This window comes from Desmodus rotundus, unplaced genomic scaffold, assembly GCF_022682495.2.
Source record: "Desmodus rotundus isolate HL8 unplaced genomic scaffold, HLdesRot8A.1 manual_scaffold_161, whole genome shotgun sequence".
Classification (NCBI taxonomy): Eukaryota; Metazoa; Chordata; class Mammalia; order Chiroptera; family Phyllostomidae; genus Desmodus; species Desmodus rotundus.
In genome coordinates, this window is record NW_026527216.1 from 30,446 (window position 1) to 51,483 (window position 21,038).

The following is a 21,038-nucleotide window of genomic DNA, read 5'->3' on the forward strand; positions in this document are numbered from 1 at the left end:
TTGTCAGAGGGCTACAGACTCTTAAGAAAGAACCCTGTGTTCTCTGGACCCTTGACTTACTGAGGTGGAAACAGGCCCGCACAAGGCAGCTGCCAGGGTTGCCCACAGGCCCAGGAAGGCGGAGGAGCAGAGCCGAGCCCCGGCCCCCAGCTTTCCTCGCCGCCCCGCGGGCAGGCTCTCAGGTTGGGTTGGGCTGGTTGCCTTGCAGAGCCTGAGCACCAGCGGGTACTGGGGGGGGACCCTCACTGCCATCTAGCCCGCCAGGCAGGGACACCCCAAGACCTCCCTAGTGTCGGTGGGATGGCCAGGCGTGTCTGTGCTGGAGAGCTGGCTCCGGAGCCACCCCACCTCGGGCTCTGGCGTCGCCCCTGGCAGCTTGGCCGCTGCGGTCACCTCCCCAGTCTCTGTAAGCGCTCTCGTCTCATGTGGCTGTTGAGGATTCCATCAGACTCTGGGGTCCATAGGACAGGTGCTCAGCGAGTGGCAGCTGCCATCAGTGATTAGGGCAATGTCCACCAGGCACTGGCCCTGCGCCCCCCACCCCCCACTGGGGTCAGGAACTAGTGCGAAGGTCCAAGGAAGTCCCTCTGCTTCAACCCACTTCTGGCCCTCAGGCATCTGTGGATGAGCCTTTGGTGCCCCTCTCCCATCTCCCCAGGAGGACTCCCCATGACCCCTCGGGCTCAGGGCAGCCTCTTTGAGGTCACAGGGGTGGGAGTCACACCTTGAGACTGTTCTCATCTGCCAGGCGGAGGGCCGAGGGGGAGGCTGGGACTGAGGGGTGTGCCCCACGCAGAGGCGCTGAGCCAGGGCCCTGTCCGTTCCAGAGCCCCCCGGGCCCATCGACAATAGCAGGATTGCACAGGTGAAAGGAAGCGGCCACATCCAACTGAAGCAGGGTGAGTCTCATGGGCTCCCCCCTGCCCCCAGACTGCCGGGCAGGTCCTTCTGGGAGCCCATGGGTGCCAGTCTGAATCAGGCTGAGCGTCCACCCAGGTCCAGGCCCTGGGCCCCAGTGGGTGGGCGGAGGTCCTTGGGTCCTCGAGGCCCCTCTGCACCACCCCTACCCTCTACTGCCCTCTGCTGGCCTCACCTGTGCACCCTTCCTGTTAACCCCGCCCCTGGGAGACAAGGGGCACAGCCAGAGACATGCCCTGTGGGGTCATCCGAAGACGGATGTTGTGCTGGAAAATCCTGAGATTTCCATTGGGCAGCTTTGCACAGAAGTCCGTAGTTGCCCTTCCCCCCTGGGGCCTGGCCCTGCCGGAGCCCCTGCTGCCAGGGCCACAATTCCATCGAGGGGACAAGGGCGCGGGGGGTGAGGGCAAGTTCGGCCTGACCGATGGCCTCTGGGGCCCCGCAGGCGCTGACTACGGGCAGATCTCAGAGGAGACCTGGGCCTACCTGCACAACCTGTACGGCGGCGGTCCTGAGATCGCCATGCGACAGAGCGTGGCCCAGCTGCAGGACCCGGACACTTTGCACGGGGAGCAGAAGATCGAAGCTGAGACCCGGGCCCTGTGATGCCGGGCTGTCTGTGAGTCCCCTCCTCCCTGTCCAGAGACCCTCTCCTGTTTCTTGAGTGCTGGCTGGCCCCTGAACACACCTTCCATGAGGCAGTTCAGAAAAACCCTCGATCAGGTCCCACCAGGCCGGGTGACTCCCTGCGGATGGTGTGTCTGTACCTGGAAGGGAGGCGGCACCATGGAAGCGCAGGTGTGTAAGAGGCGGGAGAACTGTTAGCCTCCCGGTGACAGCGCTGGGACTGGGGACTGTGCCCACGTCAGGCTGGTTTTGATGACTGAGGCTCCACAGCGTGGACTTGGGTCTTCATCCTGGAAATGCCCACACGCCACTGTCGTCATCCGGTTATCACGTTCCCCCAACCTGCCCTCTTGCTAGCTCAGGCCCGGCTTCTGTCCCCGCGCTCTCAGCTGGGCTGTGGCCTTTGGGACACGGTTGGGAGAAGCTGCTGCTTCACGGGCATTTCCTGTGGGCACCTAGCCCGGCCCCTGAGACCCATGGACGTGCAGAGTGCCCCCACCGTGGGCCACCCGAGGCCCCACCTCACCCTGCACCTCCCCACAGTCACTCGAAGGCTCCTGAATGCTGGGCTGCTCTCTGGTTTTTTCGTGACTAAGGACGCATTCGAGGTTGGGACTGGAGGGGGGTGGTTTCTGGAGGCAGCTGGTCCCCTCGCCCTGTGCTGTGGAGCTGGCCCCCACCGGGGACAGGTGACGAGACAGAAAGACCACCCTGCCAGCATGTGCTGCTCCTGCAGCTTCCGTGGGGGCTGACGTTAGAGAAAAGCACCCCCCTCCCCACGTGGCCAGGCCCTGCAGAGCCCCTGGGCCTGGAGGTGTGGCCCTGGGCAGCTGTCACCCCAAGGTCCTGCGAGTATGTCTTCTGGATGCTGAGTGAGGCTACTGCTGGGGCCCCGGGACCACCAAGCAGCGCTTCTGGGGGCACTGAGGCCTCTGGACGACACGGCCGGGGCGGGCTGCTCCCCTCGTCATGGCCAAAGTGGGGCTGGGGGGTCCTGGGACAGAGGCCCCCAAATACCGTGGCCCTTAGTCTCTGAAGAAGCAGCTGTTGTAGAAACCCCAGCAGGTGGTTCTGGCAGAGCCCCCGAAGCTCTGGCAACGTGCCGCTCAGGTGTGGGACCTCGTCCAGCGGGACGGGCACCTCCCCTGCCAAGGCGGCATGCCACCGCAGAACAAGCCCCTGCTGCAGGGGTCTCTGGACACGTACCGGGTCTTTTGAAAGCTGCTGCTGCAGCCTCCGCAGCAACCCGTGTGTGACGGGAGACACCACCATGCAGGCTGGAATGTCGCCCACGGCTGCACAGTCTGGTCCGTGTTCAGGATGGCATAATAAATCCAAACACGTCCCTACAGCCCTCGCTGTTGTCTCTGTCACCGGAGGGAGGCCTGGCGCCTGCTGCAGGGGAGGGGCGAGCATCCCTGCGACCAGCGTTCCACTGACAGGTCACAGGCGGGGCCTTGCCCGGCTCTGAAACCAGGGTGCACCGGGGCCTCAGGGGTGAGGCGGAGGCCCGGCCTCTTTAAACACTGCGGCCCCAGGTGCTCCTTCCTGGAGCTAGCCCCAGCCCCTCAGGAGTGGGCCAGTGTGGTTGAGGGGCAGGCCAGCACGTCCACAGGCGGGTCCCCTCTGGGCACCATGCCACAGACTCGGTGCCACTGAGCAGGTGCTACCCTCCCCGGACCCTGGAGGGCCCCGTGGCCTGGGGCACCTTCCCTCGCTGACAGCCCCATTCCCCAGCGAGGTGCCGCCCGACTCTGCTGGTGCTGCTGTGTCAGAGGCCCTGTGGTCGGGGCTGCTTTCGTTTATATTTCTGGGTTTGGGGGAAGAGAAGACCGAGATTTTTACTCTCAGACTCGAGTGTGCAGAAGCGCACTCCTGTGAGGAGTGGACACGGGTGGAGCCCGTGCTGTGTGACGGGCTCTTCCTGTGGGGCCTGGGCGACAGGTGGGAAGCGTTTCGTCTGGAGCCCTGAGTGATTCTGGAGGGGCAGAGCCGTTTACTCTACAGGAGGGGAGAAAGAAATTGGTACCAGTTGGCCCTAAAGTGCTTGCTTTCTATTTGTGTTTGAAACACCGAACTTTTAAGTGGCTCAGTGACCTGAGGTGCTGGAGCCCGAAGAGGAAGCAGGAGTCTGTGGTCACTCACCTCACAGACTGGGCGGAGACAGGAAGTGCCCTGCGACCCGGTGGCGGCCTCCGGTCTTCTTTCTCCCACGCACTGTCCCCCTCCTTCCGGACAGGCTGGGCCAGGCTGGGCCGGGCCAGGACTCCCTCCGGCACACTGGGGAGTCCGGGGGCCAGCTGCTCCCTGTACCTGCAGGCCTTTCCTCCTGCCTGCACTTCTGCTCACAAACCTGCATCAGAAATGCATTTGCAAGGTACAGCCCCCCGAGCCCCCCGAAACATGCTGCTTCCTGCCTGGTTTGAATTCAAAGCAAACAAATTTCCCTGCTAGTCCCATGCAGCCTCGCTTTGAGCCCTTTCCAGGGAAGGAGTCGTTGTTTTGGAGTCGGGTCTCCTCCCTCTGGCTCCTCCCCCGCCACAGTGTCACCCCCAGCAGCAAGGGGCTGACCAAAGGGACCTGCACCCTTAGGAAAAGCTGTGAGAAGGAGCCATTGGCCTCCTGCACAAGTGTGTTCAGGAATGTGGCCCCGTGCATGTGTCAGGACGTGGTCCCCAGTCCTTGGGTTTGACAGCAGCCAGATGAGGGGGGTGTTTGGCGAGTGGGAACAGGGGACAGGGTTCTAAAGGACCGGGCAGGGCTGGCCTGGTGTGGGGGAGGACAGGCACACGGGGGCAGAGTGCGGCGGCACCCAGAGACCCTTCCTGCCGCCCTGCCCCTGCTTCCGGGGCCCATCTTGGCCTTTTGGCTCCGAGGGCAAAGGCATAGGGACCTTTCTCAGTTTCTGCTTTCTCAGTACCTTTTGTGGCCCAGCACCATCCCCAGCTAAGGGAGGTCATTTAAGTAAATGTCACTCACTGTGCCAGCTGGACAGAGACAGAAGTGTTTAAATCAGCGCTGAATGGGTGAAACTGGAGTAAGAGCTCCCAACACACACACAGAGGGGCTGCCAAGAGCCGGCATGCGGTCCTCACATTTAAATCCGGGCTCAGAGGGCTCTGGGAGCACGTCTCCCTCGCTGCACAGGACGCCTGAGCCAGGCCTGTGGTTTATGCCTCTCTCCTCCCCCACTCCTTCCTGCACGCAGATCCGCACCTTGGCCTGCAGCAGCAATTCAAAGTTGGGGCTCCAGGCTGTCACACTTCTAGAGATCCCTTCGCTTTACTAAAAACTGGGAGGGCACACTCGAACCCCTTGCCCCTGGCCACTTCCACTTCTTTCCAGGGGGACCAATTCTTACCCGGCACTGACTCCTCTTCCACTAGGGGGCGCCACAGTCCCTGTGTGCACTGCGGCCAGGCCTGGGTGTGGCCAGCAGGTAGGGAGGTGGGGAGGCCAGGAGCTTCCCACACCAGCCTCCCCAGCCCAGCCCAGCTGGACAGGTCTGCTGGGTGGGGCCCCCTCTGCAGAGGCAGCCTCCCAGAGCGCACCAGGGCGTGGCCACCACCTGTTCCCAACCCCAGAGGGGCAGAAGTGAGTCACCAGAAGGCTCAGGTGTATGGCCGGGAGGGGTGCCAACCCCCAAATGCCTGAAATGAGTGGGGGCAGCATGTCAGCGACTCAGACCAGAGAGCTCAGTGTAGGGTCAAATCAGAGAAACGCCGCCGCCAGCGGTCTCACTTCCTACAGCAGCACCCCAGGCCACCGCATCCTCACCCCTCCACCCAGAAGCTGTGGCCCAGAGTGGGGCCACGTGCCCCCAAGCAGCACGCCCCGCTCGCTCCCCAGCCCGGTCAGGTCCTTCAGGGAGGGGAGGCTCTGAGTGAGACAGGGGGACACCTTTCATCTCTGACACAGAGACCGCCTATTCCCAAAGCAAGACAAAGCCCAGAAAGAATGTGCTGGAAACATTCTTCCCAGATTAACCTTTTTGGGGACAAGCTAGACGAGAGGCCTCAGGATAATCAAGTTGCCTGGTTCCCTTTACTGTCTCTCTTGGGAACCAGGACTGCTGGGCTGCTGGGAAGCGTTGGCCGCCCGAGCCCATCCCGCCGGCGGGCATGGGGGCAGCTGGCGGAGCTCCAGCTGCACAGGCGGTCACAGGCCTGTGTGGGAAGAGGCTGGCCTTCCCTCCACCCTCAGGCAGTGAGGCCACGCTTGCTAACGCCAAGGGCCCTGCGGCCGTGCTGCATACGGGCGCTGCAGAGACCCGGAGGAAACGGGTGCAGGCACAAACCAATCACGCTTCCCCCAGAGGCCCGGGTAAGACTCTCCAGGCTGGCCACGGAAAAGGCCTCCCAGTGCTCACACACAGGGAGGCTCACGCCACGAGGCCCCCACGCTTCAGCCGCACACCGCCTGCGGCTTCACAGAACCCGTGACCTTCAGCCCAGCTACCCAGGGGGTGGGTTTGAGCCCTGTGGGCCACACGCCAATGAAATGTCCCCCCCTCCCCCCCACCAACAGGGTCCCTGAAAACCGGGAGTGGCTGCCCGCTGAATGTACATGCAAAGGAAAACTTCCTGGTCCTCAGAAGCCTCCCCCAGGTCCCTGGGCTGAATCTGCCGGAACCCCCCTCACCTCACCCAGGTCTCAGACAGCCCTTCTTCCCCAGTGGGTGGGGCGGGAGAGCTGGCCGGGCCCCAGGCCCCTCCCCACGAAGACCAGGGAGGGAAGACAGGGAGGACTGACCGGAGCTGGGTTTGCCCTGCGAATCAGGTGCGGACGGGAGCCCGGCCCCAGCCGCAGGCACTCCGACTGCTTCTGTGACCTGCCACACCACAGCCACACAGCACTGGGTGACACCGTGCCAGAAGTCAGGCTTTTATTTAACATTTAGAGGATTAACATGTAGTTACAAGGTCAATAGAAGCCCTCCCATGGAACACTGTATTTGGTTTAATCCCATCTCCAGAGACAAACGGGCAACTCCAGAGCCGTGACCGTGGCAATGATGTGACCACAGTGAAGTGCCTCCACAGTTTAGAATTAGTGCAACACACACAGGTAAACCACAATCAGGCTAAGATGGAACCTCGGGTCGCTTTTTAAAGATTTTTGACGGCAGGAGCGCAGGAGGCAGAGCCATCTAGAAGTCCAAAACTAAAATTTCTGGAAGAAGACTTGGCTGCACATACACTTTTCTTGTCCAGTAAATGATCTTCTGCAATCACAGGCGTTACCCAGAGGCCTTCGTGCTCCTGTGGATGAGACAAGGTGCAGGCTTATGATACCAAAGGCTCTCAGCCTGGAAGCTTCAAAAAGGAACCCACAAAGGAAAGCCCCCTTCCAGCGATCCCCGCCTTCTCATGTCTTCCTGCCCTGCAAAGGGAACTTGGGGCAATGACAAGTCCCTCTCTTCCATTTCAAGTCCTTTTGGGGGCAAGTTCATGACAAATTCATCATTCTTACAACAATGTTCTAGCGTTGGCAGAGAAATGACAGGCAGAGGGCTCGAGGGGGACTGAGAGGCACGTGGGGAATTCCGTGTTTCTACTCTACGTGAGCAGATGATGTCGCAGGAGTCCCAGAGTAAAGGATATATGGGATCTCAAGGTCATGGAATAATTGTTTCCTTTAATAAGCCCAGCTGACACACCCTGGAGGTGGGCCCTAGCACAGCCACCCAGATCGGCAGAGAAGCAAACTCCAAGGTTAACGTTGAAAAGCACTCATTGTCTATTCTTTTTTGGATGCGGGTGGTAGAGAAGGAAAAACGGCGCCGGGAAACGAGAGGACACAGGCGGACACTGTTCCGCAGCTGTTCACAGGACAGATCACCACGGCTCACACCTCCTCCCTTGTGTTGCAAGGAGTTGACGTATCGGGACCCACTGTGAGATGCAACACACACGTTACCGAGCTCCAAGGTCAGATTCTGGAAACGGTGCGCATCCTTGTGGAGAGTGGCTGCTGGCCCTGAGGAAATTCAGCAGCCCCGCCCACTGAGGAGCCCCAGTGGGGCCGCTGGGACGGCCTGCAGGGACGCAGGTGAGGCTGTGGCTCTTCTTGCCTTTGGCATCCTGGCTTCAGTGTCACCTGCCAAGCCTGTCCCCTCCTGAGTCTGATTCTTGCTACAAAGGGTGGCCCACTGTGGGGAGCGGAAGCTGCTTCAAGGACAGCAGCCCTGAGACGCCCAGCTGCAGGGCACCAGGCAGGTGATCTGCGCCCCTGGATCTGGCCCCACGTGCGGGGAAGTGGGAGCAACAAAGGGCCCAGGCGGGTCCCTCACTTGCCCCAAACCTGAAGTCATTTCCTCTTTGCCCACATCCCCCAGGCATCTGCTTGCTTCTGGTTGCAGTCACCGAGGGTGCACAAGCTGCTGAGTGGTGTGTGGTCAGTCCTGGTGTGCTGGGAGGAGCCATCTCCCTACCCCTGAACACAGGCCCAAACCTCCGGACCTGCCCTTCCTGCCCTTGCCCCTGCCCCTCAGGCTTCCACAGGACTTCCTTGTCTTAGATTCGTCAGCGTCAAGGAGAACTGGGGATGCCCGAGGGGGCTGCCTGCTACCAAAAGCCAAACACAAGTAGGAAGAGGCCCGATTTTATCCTTGACCAACGACCTCTCTGGACGGTCTCTGCACCGGACAGGAGCAGCCGCACCACTCGGAGGCACGAGTGGAGATCACTGCACACGACCGCGTGCTTTCCTCCCGGATCCGAGAGAGGAAGGAGACGTGGCTCAGAAAGCAAGCTCAGCTACTCCCACGTGGCAAATGCAGAAGTGGGAGCCACAGGGACACTAGAAGGACCGCAAGAAGCACGGGGTCTTTGGTGATGGAAGCGCTAAACTCCTAAGATGCAAACTGTGGAATTCGTCAAAGAGGGGGATTTTCACCTTGCAAGGAGCTAACGTATAGGTGAGATGTTCGCGCGCCAAGCGCTGCGGGTCCTGGGGAGTCAGTCCTCAGCCCCTCGCGGGGTGGGCGCAGGCAACACAGCAGGCGGGGCTCCAAATGAACGTGTGTGCACACGTGTGTGCGTGTATGCCCCCTGCTCACCACTGACACTCACAGGCTGCGACATGTGGCGAGGGCCAATGTGTAGTAGGAGGTGAGGGCCTGCCGCCAGAAAAGGCCCACTGAGTGCTCGATGGACTTGGGGAAAGGTGAGTTGTTTTCTAGAGTGAGTGACTGCGGGACCACATCGGTGCCACTCAGGTGCTCAGTCCGCCTGGGGCGCTCCCGACCCAGGTTGTCAGTCTCCCCAGGAGACTGGGAGTCAAGTGCACCGCCAGTGGCAGAGTTTTCACAGAAGGCACAGTGTGAACCGTGGGTGGGCAGGGACAGGCCAGGAGGACTGAGACCACGGCAGGAGCTGGGGCAGCGGGGAGCCCGTGTCTGGCTGCCTTCCACCGTCCTGCGCCGGGTGAGGGCCGGGATGGGGACAGACCTGCACCCCCCCGCCCCGGGAGGTGGCCCGGGAGGGAGGAGCTGGGCCACATGGAGCATGCTGTAAAAAGAAAGAAAGAAAAGGCAAGCAGTTGCGTGGCGTGGGGATGTCACTTCAGGCCGAGATGACCAGGGCCACACTCCAGCCCGACAGCAGTCCGCCCGCACCAGGCCTGTGGAGACAAGCAGACCGGGGTGTTTCTCCAGGGAAGGCTCCCGGGACTCCGCTCGCACCACCTCTAGGAATCTACAACACAAAAAGAAAGAAAACCACAGTTAGACAGGAAGGCCCCAGGTCAGGGGCGGCCGTCTGCTGCTCTGCGCAGACTGCCCCGCCCTGGGGCGGGGGGTGGGGAGGGGGGCAAACTGAGCCCAACTGGTTACCACAAGATACCACAGATAAGGAACTTTCACGGTTTAGTCTCCACTCCTTCCTTCAGAGAAGCCCACCCAGGAGACAGCGTGCCGCCCACCCCAGGTCATCCTTCTCAGTCCAGGTCTGAGAGACAGAAAGGTGACCGGCTTCCCAGAGTGAAGCATGGAGCCGGAAGGCCGGTTCGTTTTCTCCCAGGAGGTGGGGTCTTCAGCACCGCCTTGGGTGAAAAGGAAGGTTTGTTGCCCAGGGGTCACTTGCCATAAACAGTGAAAGTTCTTCATCTTGGGGGTGGGGGAGAAGAGAAACCAGAGAGACAGACCCCTGAAGCCCTTAGGTGCACACAGGGTAGAAGCAGGTGTCGTCAGGTGAGGAGGGAAAGGGCAGGGTGTTTAAAAAGCATTTGGCTGGAAAATTCCCCATTACTGAAGACGAAGGAGTTAAATATTTGTCACACAGAGTCATTTTCTCAGAAAGGTGAAAAATCACTTAACAACACTGAGAAAAAAATAGAACGTTTATTAGAGAGGCGGATACAGGGTACAACTAAAAGGTGCCAGACAGATTCTTTTCTTTCAGGGGAAGGAGAGAGAGAAACAGTCGTGTGGGCCATATTCAGACGAGACTTACTCAGAACCCCAGTGTCTACAATAAACTCAAGCCTGGAGCAGCCGGCAGGGCCCTAGGGCCCCGAGGAACAGTCCTTCCGGCTTCCCCCGCGGTTACGCAAACAAAAGAGTCATTAGGCGTCAGAGTCACCAATAAAACAGATAAAAGAGTAAAACGTTAAAACGACAAATTCAAGTAATCCTCTTAGCTTTCCAATGGCAGTATATACAAATATATTGGGGGAGGGCTTACGGACATGTTTAACAGAAAGCAATTTCAAAAACAAAACAAAACAAAACCGGAAGAGAAGACAGTCACAACCCAGGTAGGTGACCCACTGGGAGTTACTCTAGTCTCAACGTTTTGGCAGTTTTTAAACAGTCACATCGTAGACGCCACACACGCACAAGGACACAGGCACGACTGGAAACAGCAGGAGCCGCCCCGCTGGCGGACCGGGGCGGCCGGGTGGGTGTGAGGCGGGCACTGTGTGTGTGTGGTGGGGGGAGGCTGGGCAGATCTATGAACTCGGGAGGGAAAAGGCTTCTACATGCTCACTAGTAGCCTAGAAATGTATCTCTGAATAAAAGGAGAAAAGCTTCTACACCAAGCTGAGACCTCGCTGCTTTTGTTGAACGGATAACTAGGGGAGACAAACAGAGTGTACTTTGGGAGGCGAGGGGAATTCCTGATTCTTTGGGAATGGTTTCAGCGAACTGAAACTATAAAGTAGCCGCATTCTGTCAAGTTCACATCGATTCGTGGGCTCTAGGTACTGAGGGACAACTTAGTAATCAGAATTTATGCACCCATACTGACCAGGAAACCAACGGAGCTATTTTTCTGAACCAATCTTACACAGCACACACACACAAAAAGAAACCAAAAAAAAAAAAAAAAATACCCCACAAGAAACAAAAAACTTCACGGAATCCCGTGTGTTTCGAGGCATGCTTTTAAAGGCCAGTGTGCCCTGCCCCAGTGTAATAACACTCCCTTGGCGTTTAGTTTGCTTCCCCCAGCAGCTCCTCGTCCGGGAACGAGCTCATCACCGGGGCTAGAAGGTTAAATCTTCATATCGTGGGTGACGAGCCCAAGGCCGGGACCTCCTGCCGCTCATTAAATCAGCCCCCGTGGGTGCAGGGTCAGCTGGTTTTCTGGCCTCCCTACTTAAAAAGGAGAGGTCTGGTGCAGGCTCAGTGGCCGTATTGATACTATGTCAGCAAATGTGTAATAATCCCGAAGAAACTTGAGTTGCAAATTTTAAAAAGGCGGGCTGACCGATCGGTATACTGCTTTTGATGCTGTACTCCAGCTGTGTCAGATGTGATGGGAAAAACTGGGGGAGGGGACCCCGATCTGTCCGCTCTAGTTCTGCAAGTTGCAGGCTGCTGTTCACAAAAGGTCACTGAGTTCCATCTGGGTGGCAATGAGAAATGGCAGCCAACTTGCTGCTGGAATCACTGACAAGCGCCCATACCCTCCTCCCCCCACCCTGCCAGACGCTAGTCTCTGGCTGCACTGCCACCGCCTTAAAGATCAGCTCCATATTGACTTGAGCTTGCAGAAGGAGCCCACAGGGTGGGGGCCGGGAGCTAATATCCCATTAAAGAGGAGGAAGGACACGAGTAATTTCCAAAGCCAAATAAAGAGAGAATCTGAACCTGTCAACTTCATCCTGACCCATTTATAGCTGTTCTGCACGGTCTCAGGGTAGATTCTCGAAACAGGCACGGACGGACGCTGGGCTTGGTACGGGCGACAGTTTCACTACCCGTCCCACCAACTCCCAAATGCAAATTCCCATGTGACCCAGTTTCCTTTAAAGATGGTGAAACATTGTATTTTATTCTGGCTACAGTTAATCCTATGACACCAGCTAGCAATTCTAAAGTGACTTTTGCAGTCAATTCACACTCTGAGGCTTAAAGATGCACTGATTTTTTAAAATCCCCCCTTCGCAAAGCGATGTGCTGGGTCTGTGGGGACGCAGACACTGCTCACAGCCCGGCCTGGAGGCTCAGCTGAGCACAGCGCCACCCGCCACAAAACCTCTGCCAGGACGGAGCAGAGCTAAGTGTGCCGGTTCCGCAGAAGTCTGCCCAAACAGCACCGGCAAGTCAGGTCAACTCTGTCAGCTGTCGGCGGGGAGACCGCTAGTCCTGTGGGAAAACCAACTGGGTGACCGACCACACTCCCCCAGATCTCAACTGGTGGTTTGGGATCAAGTACACATAACAGGACCATCAGGCTCTAACAATGACCTTAACCCAGTGCAGGTAGAAATACACATTTTTGGTACCAATAAAAGATCTTACTCGCTTCTTGACTCAAGAAGGGGGAGCTTTTATTTAGGACTTCCTCCAAAGCGAATGATTGTAAGATCCAGCCAACGGGCGTGGTTCATTCAATTAACTCAGTTACAGAATGCAGCCTCCTAAGGCCGTTTAACTCGTGGCAGAAATGGGATATAAATAAGAGGACTGAAGTCTTCCGCACCCTGGGGGATGTGTGTGGACTTTGAAACTCTGGAAACACAGATCAGACGCTAGAAGGCCACTCTGTCGTCATCTACAGATGCTGCCAGAGGAGAAACGCGTATCAGATTTCAAACGGCACAGTTGTAAATTGGCAGTGGGCAGCTTTCCGCATAAAATTTCATCAGCAAGCAAAACTTGGTAATAGCCAAAACCAGACCAGGGTGTTCGGCGGGAGACCCCTAACGTCCGCGCTAGGAGGGCGGCCACTGGCGCGCCCCCCTGTTCAGTCTCTCCAAGGACTGCCTGCACCCGTCACAGTTGTGGGGAGCAACAACTCCAATGGTTTTTAAAAAGGTTTTTTTTTTTTTTTAAGTTGTACTAAATATAAGTCTTAGCACCTTTGGCATTTTTGTCCAAATAGACTTCGACGTACGAAGTGGGCACATAGCCCTCCTCATCTTCGTTTCTCCGGATGCGGGTCCACCCATCCCCTTTGTCTTCCTCGATGACATACAGCGTTTCTCCTTCCACCACGGAAATGGTTCCTTCATTCTGACCTGAAACGGCAACATCGGAACAGATCAGGTTTCTGGGCGAATCCAGCCGACAGCACACAGAGCTTTGCGACCACACAGGTGCAGTGACGGAGGAGGTGGGTTCTTAGGCGCCCTGTCCCCGGCGGCCTCTGCCACACAAGGTGAGCACTTCCGGCCCCCACCGTCCACCGCCCTAGATAGCTGGCATTTTCCCCAGGGGACACCTGTGGCCCTCTCCCTGCCTCTCTCTCGGGGTGAAAGTGCTCCCGTGGCTTTAATCACACCTGCCCCACTGCGCTCTCTCCATCCTGGCTCTTCTCTGCAGCTAAGGTTCCCCTTCTCCTACCCGAGCACACCTCCACCTTGATGTTGCCTTCACACCGGAAACGCAACAAGGGTGGGCCTGGGCTCCTGGCTGTTCCCTCTTCCTGGGTCCTCCTCCTCCTCCTCCTCCTCCTGTCCTATCTCAGGGGACATCTCCCCTGTCCCAGGGTGCATTGTCTGGACTTCCTGCCCTCTCTGCTCCCTGCTCCAGTCAGCCGGGAGTCTGAGCTGGGTGTTAGCCGCAGCAAGTCTGTGTCCATCCCTCAATCGAGGCCCCCAAAGCTATTTGCTAAGTAAGGTAAATTCACAGCACGAGCCACTGCTGCCCAACAGTGTTCTGAGAGGTGACTTGTTTGGGGACCTGCTGATGGGGGTACGGAGGGGGCACAGGGGTCAGTAGGTGGGGGGAGAGGGAGTGGTGTGGACAAGACGTAAAGTCGGGAACATGTCACCTGGTCCTTCCCTTGTTTTGTCACCGCGAAAATCCACTCGTCCCAGGGCTTCCCCAGCGTATCTGGACTCTGACTGCTTCTTCCCCGGCACCCGCACTCAGTCTGCAGCACCCTGCTCACGGTGCTTACAGGGCCCTCGGCTCATCCTTCTAACCACCGTCCCTGTCTTCTCGCTGCTCCTGCTCACAGGACTATACGCGTCCCAAGGTGCAGCTCCCACTGGATCAACACCTTGCTCAAAAACTTTCAAGAAGCTCCTCCATGTTTGGCAAATAAAACCCAAACGTGATTCTGACCCACCCCCACGGGCACCACCTACTTCCTAGTCTTCTATTCTGCTACGACAACGACAACCTAGCACATCCACGCTCCACCGCCAGCCCGGCGTCTGGCCACGCCCATGCCCCGCCCCCCATCTGCTGCAGTGCTGAGTTCACGAAATTCCCTTACAAAGGGGTCACTGTCCTGCCGTGACCCCTCTCTGTCCATGCCCCCGCTCCCTCCCACACTGAAGCCACCTCTCCTAGACGCACGTCTCTTTGTTTCTCTGAGAGGGACACCGCCTCCTACGTACCACCTGCATTCCTCCCCTTTGAGGGTCTTTTCAGGACAGTTTTATACATGTAGAATGCATGCACGATAATCATTATAATAATCATTATGAACAATCACTGGTCCATACTGCCTGCTGCGACTGAGCTCATTGAAAGCTGTTCAATTATATGGCAAAAGGCAAAATATACAGCCATCATCATCATCATCATCAATACTATCAGTCAAACAGGAGACATAAGAGAAAGATCTGGAAGGTTTCATAAGACAGTCGGGTCACAGAAAGTGCAGGTAGCCAGGCCAGGCCATGAGCTGCAGGGATGTGGCCGCAGGGCGTTACCGTCGAACGTGTAGAGGGCTTTGCATGTCCCGATGGCCGGCAGGGGCTCCTCGTCGTCGAACTCATCGTCGAAGTCCATGGCCGGCACCTTCACCTCGCTCTCCTGACTTTGCTCCTCCGTGTAACTGCCATCCGGGCTGCTCAAGAAAGCAAAACGCGCAGCAACTATAGCAACCGACCCCGTGAGGACACTGGCCCGCCCCGCCAGAGCGAAGCGCTTGGAACTAAGACCGGCTCCAATCTTCCTGTCTCCCGCGTGGCGTCAGAAACCAGCCCATGGGAGAATCAAGGGTCTGCCGTCACAGACACGTTGGTGTCTGACACATGCCTCACGCTCATTTCCAGACCCCAGAACCGAGAAGCAAAAGCAGTGCCGCACCCATACTGTACCTCTCCCGGGCCTGCGCGCAGTTGTTGACAGCCGGGGCGCTCTGGGCGTCGTACAGTCCACTCTGCCTGCGGGCCTGCTCGCCACGGGGTGGGAGCCTGCCTTCCACCTCCGCCAGCCACGCCTGGAACAGAAGCCGGGACAGACCCGGGCCTGAGCTCAGCTGGGGGCCCCACCCCGGAGTCTGGAGCCTCGGGCGGGGCTGCTCTTGGTCATGGAATCCAACACAGAAGAACCACAGGGGGTGGGTCCCCGGTGTTTGGCATTCGACTGTATAAATGGACTCAAAAGCAACTGACCACTTCCATTTCCTGAGCTGGAGAAGTGCAGGTGGATGCGTTTGGGCACCTGCTCCCAGGGGGCAGGCGAGACACGGGGTGCATTGACCTCTTGGGCATTAAATGGCCGTGTGATTTTGGATAAATCACTTTTAGTTCCTTCTGGGGTCCCCCCAGCTCTGTGACCATGAGGTCACACAGGGAAACGGGGGCACTGCCACCCTTGAGTGGTGACTCAGTGTGAAAGTCACACTTCCCTTTTCTATTTCTTTCTTTTAAGGAGTGTAGCTTTTTTTTTTTTTCCTTTAATAGTGAAGAAATTTGTACACAGGAAATCCAAGTGGATAAAACTACCTTCGGTAACATTTGAACTAGCTACACCATTCAGCTCAGATAGTTACACTGTTCAATAGGCAAAAGATTGCAAACGATCAGAAAAGGACATTTCCAGGCTTTAAAAACACAAACATTCATTACTTATTGACAGATTCCAGACACAATAAAAAAGCCCTATTTGCCCCTCATTGACAGAAATAACCTATCCTGATTGGAATGGCCATTTCTTAACTTATTTTTCTGTGCTCCGCAGCCTTTTAATTTGGTGGGGGGTGGGGGGAAGAAGCCTTTTGCCCCCAGCTCCGGGTGCCCCTCCCTTGAAGACGTGTATTAGGGTACTGTTGGCGGGACTTCCTACTCATTTTATTTCCCATGGCTTCCACGCCCGGAGCCTCTGGCTAATGGTCCGCTGAGAGAACACGGTGTATCTCAGTGTCACTGCCCACTGAGTCGCTGACAGTCCCAGTCACACTCTGCCAACATGAGACGTCACAGGACAAGCTTAAGTCAAACGCTTGCATTAAAAACCAACGCTGGAGCCTCATAAAGGCCACGCTCAAGAGTGCCAGCCTGAAAGGACACCATTAAAAGAGGACATGCCCGGAAGCGGACACTCAGAGACGACAGCACATTTTTCTTTTCACCGCAGCGGGAGACACCCCGCGTCCCCAGTGGTCTCCGTCCCAGGGACGGAAGTGCCCAGGCTCTGCAGGCACACCGACCTCCACAGCACCCGCCCCTGCTGCTGCTTTCTGCCCCCACGACAGCTCTCCCATACCTCAAATTTCTGGGCCTCTAGTCGCAGCTTTTCTATATTTTGGCTGACTTCTGTTAATTTGTGGTCCAGACTGGCCGGGTCTCCCATCTGAGGGTTCTTTAGATAAACGTCTTTCATTTTCGTTATAGCATCTCTGGGAAAAAAAAAGAAGAAAGCGTGAGCCAGGTGTGGGAAGGTCACTGTCACCGGCCCTTTGAGTCTCCTGTCACCTCGGGAAGTATGTGAGTGGGAGGACCGTGTCTGAGTGTGGACTGGAAGGGAATGTTGGGGTCAGTGTCCCTTCCAGAACTTCTCTTCAGGAACTGGGCTCCCAAGGCCCGCATAATTCAGAGACCGCTATGGAAGCTTCGATTGCCTTTTCGGAATGGGGCCTCCCCACCGTCTTCATTGAGGAGGAAACACGAATCGATCTTACCCCTCCCTTCGCCCCAAACAATAACAATAAACAAAACACAAATATTTCCCATGTGCACACTCTTCACACAAAGCAAAGCTATGGCTGGCGCTGCGGGTCTTGTGGGCTGCAACCTGCTCACTTCATGAAGAAGTGTGGTCAACTGCTTTGATAGTTTTATAATAGGGCACACTATTTTGGCTGTTAAGAAATGGACCCCACAGTTGGTGTCCACGATGGGTGGGCAACAGAGGGTCAAAGCTATATATGCAATACCCCACACACCTCCTGAACCCGAGCCTGGGGCGCCCACCCACCGCGGCCTGGGTGAGGGAGCCCTAGGGAAGCAGTGCAGGCTTGCTCGGGTTCTCGCCGGCATCAAGGAGCTCTGCCGACTTGAACTCTGGCTTCACGGGGCTTTCAGTAGGGTGTGATTTGTTAAAAGTTTAGAGTAAATGATTCTGCCAATTCTAACGAGCTTGGGCCAAAGAAAACCTAAGCCAATGGTACAGCACGAGACCACACACCAAACCATACTTTGAGTCATGGGAAATAGTTTAACCGAAAACACAGAACTGACAGGAAGAGAAGTTCCACGGGTCCTCACCACCTCTCTATCCGCTTCTTCGCGTATCAGCCCAGACGTCCTGCCGGCCCCTGGGGGCTTCAAAGAACTGCCGGCTCCTCCTGCGGCCACCTTCCCACGAGAGCCCTCGACCCACCTGCAGTCCCAGCTCCCTCACTTGGCTCCATCTCCTTTCTCAAATAGCACTGTGCCATGTCCAACATTATGTAATTTATTACCAAGCTTATTGCTTATTGCCTGTCTCTTCCTGCTGGAACGGAAGCTCTTTGAGGAAGCTGGGTGGACACCAGCTCTTTGTTAATGTGACAGAACCCTGGGGGCAGGGCCATCCTGGCACACAGTAGGTGCTCAATCAACACACGTCAGCTGCATGAATGTTCTTGCAACTTTAAGGCTGCCTGCCTTTACAGACTCTCTCTCGACTTCCTGGCTTACACCTCTAGCCACAGCCCCACTATCTCCGCCAAAACTTCTCAGAAGAGTGCTTGCTGGTTTTTCGTGCTCTTTGTACTGAAAGCCCCGAGGATCCCTCCATCGTCCAGCTTTAGTGACACCCCAGAAACTGAGACAGGGGGTGTGTGTGTTAAGGCTCAGTGCTGACTCATGTACTTCCCAATACTTAGCATGACTTGTTCTTCAGTCTGTGGGTTTAGAGCTCCCCTTTCTTAATTTCTGAACTCTCACGACTGGGTCCAGTTTTACTGCAGGCTTCAGAGGACATAACTCCAGTGGTGGGTACCTCTCCTTGGATGTTTGTGGAGATTTGCATTATAAAGCCAGGGCACGCTCCATTTTTGGAAGTGTTCTCTGCGCGCTTGAAAATACTGCGTATCGCGCAGTAACCGGGCACGTGTGTGGTAGCTCAATTTTATGAATCATGCTATTCAGATGCCATCTTGGGGCTGGTAACTGCTCTGTCAGTTGCAGAGGGAAGTGTCAGAAGTCCCCGCTCTAATGATGCCATTCTGTGTCTCGAACATAATGTCAAAAGGTTAAGGGCACAGCTTTTTTGTGTTTTGAGGTTATGCCATTATGGTCCTACAGATTTAAAATTTCGTATCTTCTTGCTGAACTGAACCATTTGCTGTCTGATTCATTTATTACTATGAAGTTGATCCTCTTGAGCTGAACAGTTTGGGGGGCCTCACCGGCTTCCTCCGGGCGGCATCTGCATGGTGCACATTCTCCATTCTTTAGCGTGCCCCCCTTTTTGTGTGTTATGAGTTAGATACGTCTTTTGTAGATGGCATTCAGGGGCACACTGGTCTTTGTCCAATCTTAGACTCTTTACCCTGGAGCCTCAAGGTCTCTTTACATGTCACATGCTGATCCGTTTTATTTGACAAACACCTGTGTGCGAGGCATCGCCCTGGGCACTTCACACACTGACGTGTCTCTTCCTCACAACAGGCACAGAGTGTCTGGGCGCTCAGCCTCGTCCACCAACCACCGAACGCGCCCTTCTGAGCTGTCCTGCCTGGGCTATGCGTTTTGCCTCTCCTTTCTTGCCTTTTTGGATTGGCTATTTAAAAAAAAAAAAAAAAAAGCTTTCCAAGTGATGTCCTCTCTGCTCAAAATCATTATTTATTCTGTACCAAACGAAAGCTGCCTGAGGACAGAGGTCTGCGACTGCTTTGTCCTCGCGCGCAACCAAAGCCCTGATGGTGGATGTCAGCCAGCGAGAGGCTGAATGCGGCCTGCCTTCTCGCCAGCATGGGCCACTGTGGGGTTAAAGGTTAACCGGGTGCCCATGGCCGGGACCCAAGTGGCAGGGAGATTTCTTTCCACGGTGTTGGACAGTGAGTCTGTCTACACCCTATAAAATGTCATCGCAGGTCCCGGAGTCCTAACTTCTCATTCCTGTGCAAACTAGAGCTGGTCCCTTAGTAAACAGCAAGAGGTTTAATTGGTTTATATATTTATAAACCATTTTGTATTTAGTTCTCCGTGTAACTAGAAGTACAAAGAGAAAACGTTCATTTCCTGAAGTATATTGTAATACAAAACGAGAACAAAGTTAATTATATGTGCTCCATTTCTTATGCCCGGCACCAGTGCTTGTAAATGATAAAACGACCCACTTTTCCCATTTCTCAAGAGCTGCTCTGACAGAGGAAAAGACAGACAGCCACCTGCTCCTCACGCCCCGAAACGGCGCTGCCTTCACTTTTGTTTGCTTTTGGCATCGCCGAGTTTTAACCCGGCTTCGAGGTGACTCGGTTCACGCAGGGCCAGCACGCAGGGCCTGCGGTAGGGCACAAAGTCTCCGGTTCAAGTCTCCGAGAGAGGAATGATGGACCGCACTCACTTGGTGAGGACGTGTACTGCAAGGCCAGAGACAATTAATGGAGGGGCTTCCAATCCGGGTTACTAACAGACGTCCCCTAAGTGATGTGAGTTACAGGTTATAAATGTAAGGGGGAAGTGCCAGTGAAAAGAGCAAATCTCTCTGCACCTTTTTTCTCCCTGGGCACCAATCCAACATCCCTAGGAGCCAACTCACACAGCAGCTCAGAAAACGGGGCGCCCTCCAGTGGGAGCCAGGAGCCGCAAGGACCCCCGACAACCCAAGGGCCGGGGCGTGCATGTTAGACGCACTGTGACTTGTCCTCTAGGTGCCATCGGTACTGTTTCTGGAAGGACAAGACGGCATGAGAGCCTGCGGGAAGAAGGCTCGTTGTCACTCACCCCCGACTAGAGACACAAGTTTGTTTTGGACCCAGAGCTAGGAGGTGGGGGCAAGGGAGCTGGTGGGAGCCAGGTCTCTTTTCTCTTCCTCGTTTGCACCAGGAAAACTCACCTACACACTCATGATAAAAGAGATTATCCTATGTATTTTGTCCCCCAAATTCAGAATAAAGCCTGCTGATAAAAACCTCTCCCAGGCTGTAATAAAGTGATCCAGCAGACCACCTCCGATCCAACGCATGGCTGAAAGAAGCACTTCTATTAAAATCTAGTTTAGGACTTCCAGTCTTTCCAAACTGAACTTGAATTTCTTCATTTCTTTTGTTTTAGTGATTCCAGAGAGGGGAAGAGAGGGAGAAAGAAAAGGAGAGAAATGTTCAGCTGTCTCCTGTACACACCCCAACCGGGAACCAAACCCACAACTCAGACATGTGACCCGACCAGGATTTGAACCCATGACCCTTTGGTTTGTGGGATGTCATCCAACCAAGAGATGCACACCGGCCAGGGCTGAACCTGAATTTCTTAATGACCCACTCTACCTTTGATCCACCTCCTTCTGAATGTCTTTGTTTAATTCATCGACTTTCTGTTGGAGCTTTTTCCTTCTCTGCTCAGGCGGGAGGTTGCTGAAGTCCTCTGGCGTCGAGCCCTGCAGATGCAAACAGAATTAAGCCAGAACAAGCCTTGAAGGAAGACGGGCAGGCAGGCCTGCAGGGACGAGGCCCAGGCCCAGGCCCTAGGGGGCGCACATGGCTGCAGGCCCTTTCCCACGACACCAGCCCAGAGGCAGGCGGAATCAGTGCATGCAAACCAGTCCCAAGGCCACTCAGGTTCCACTGAAGCTGCCCAGGGGCATCTCCCAAAGGCAGGAGCGGTGCTGCAGGGAGGAGAGAGGAAGAAATACTCCTGACCCCGGGGAGGATCCA

At 56.0% G+C, this 21,038-nt stretch overlaps 2 protein-coding genes across 22 annotated transcripts in view; one reads left to right on the forward strand and one right to left on the reverse strand.

Annotated features, from left to right (window-relative positions):
- USP20 (ubiquitin specific peptidase 20) overlaps window positions 1–2,896 on the forward strand; it is a 33,277-nt gene extending 30,381 nt beyond the window's left edge. For 2 of the 3 annotated variants that reach the window (XM_024562218.3, XM_045196834.3), the window contains exons 24-25: window positions 828–899; window positions 1,364–2,896. In XM_024562218.3, coding sequence (XP_024417986.2) covers window positions 828–899; window positions 1,364–1,524 — 233 coding nt within the window. In that variant the 3' untranslated portion in view covers window positions 1,525–2,896. The remainder of the gene's footprint in view (window positions 1–827; window positions 900–1,363) is intronic. The other variant, XM_045196835.2, reaches the window with a different exon arrangement.
- Window positions 2,897–6,416: 3,520 nt separating this feature from the next.
- FNBP1 (formin binding protein 1) overlaps window positions 6,417–21,038 on the reverse strand; it is a 114,111-nt gene continuing 99,489 nt past the window's right edge. For 7 of the 19 annotated variants that reach the window (XM_053917732.1, XM_053917731.1, XM_053917730.1 and 4 more), the window contains 5 exons: window positions 20,652–20,761; window positions 16,442–16,574; window positions 15,052–15,173; window positions 14,662–14,798; window positions 9,873–13,014 (listed from right to left, as the gene is read on the reverse strand). In XM_053917732.1, the coding sequence (XP_053773707.1) occupies window positions 12,836–13,014; window positions 14,662–14,798; window positions 15,052–15,173; window positions 16,442–16,574; window positions 20,652–20,761 (681 nt within the window). In that variant the 3' untranslated portion in view covers window positions 9,873–12,835. Of the gene's footprint in view, window positions 9,243–9,872; window positions 13,015–14,661; window positions 14,802–15,051; window positions 15,174–16,441; window positions 16,575–20,651; window positions 20,762–21,038 lie in introns of those variants that run through there. The other 12 variants (XM_024562051.3, XM_024562049.3, XM_045196683.2 and 9 more) reach the window with 3 other exon arrangements.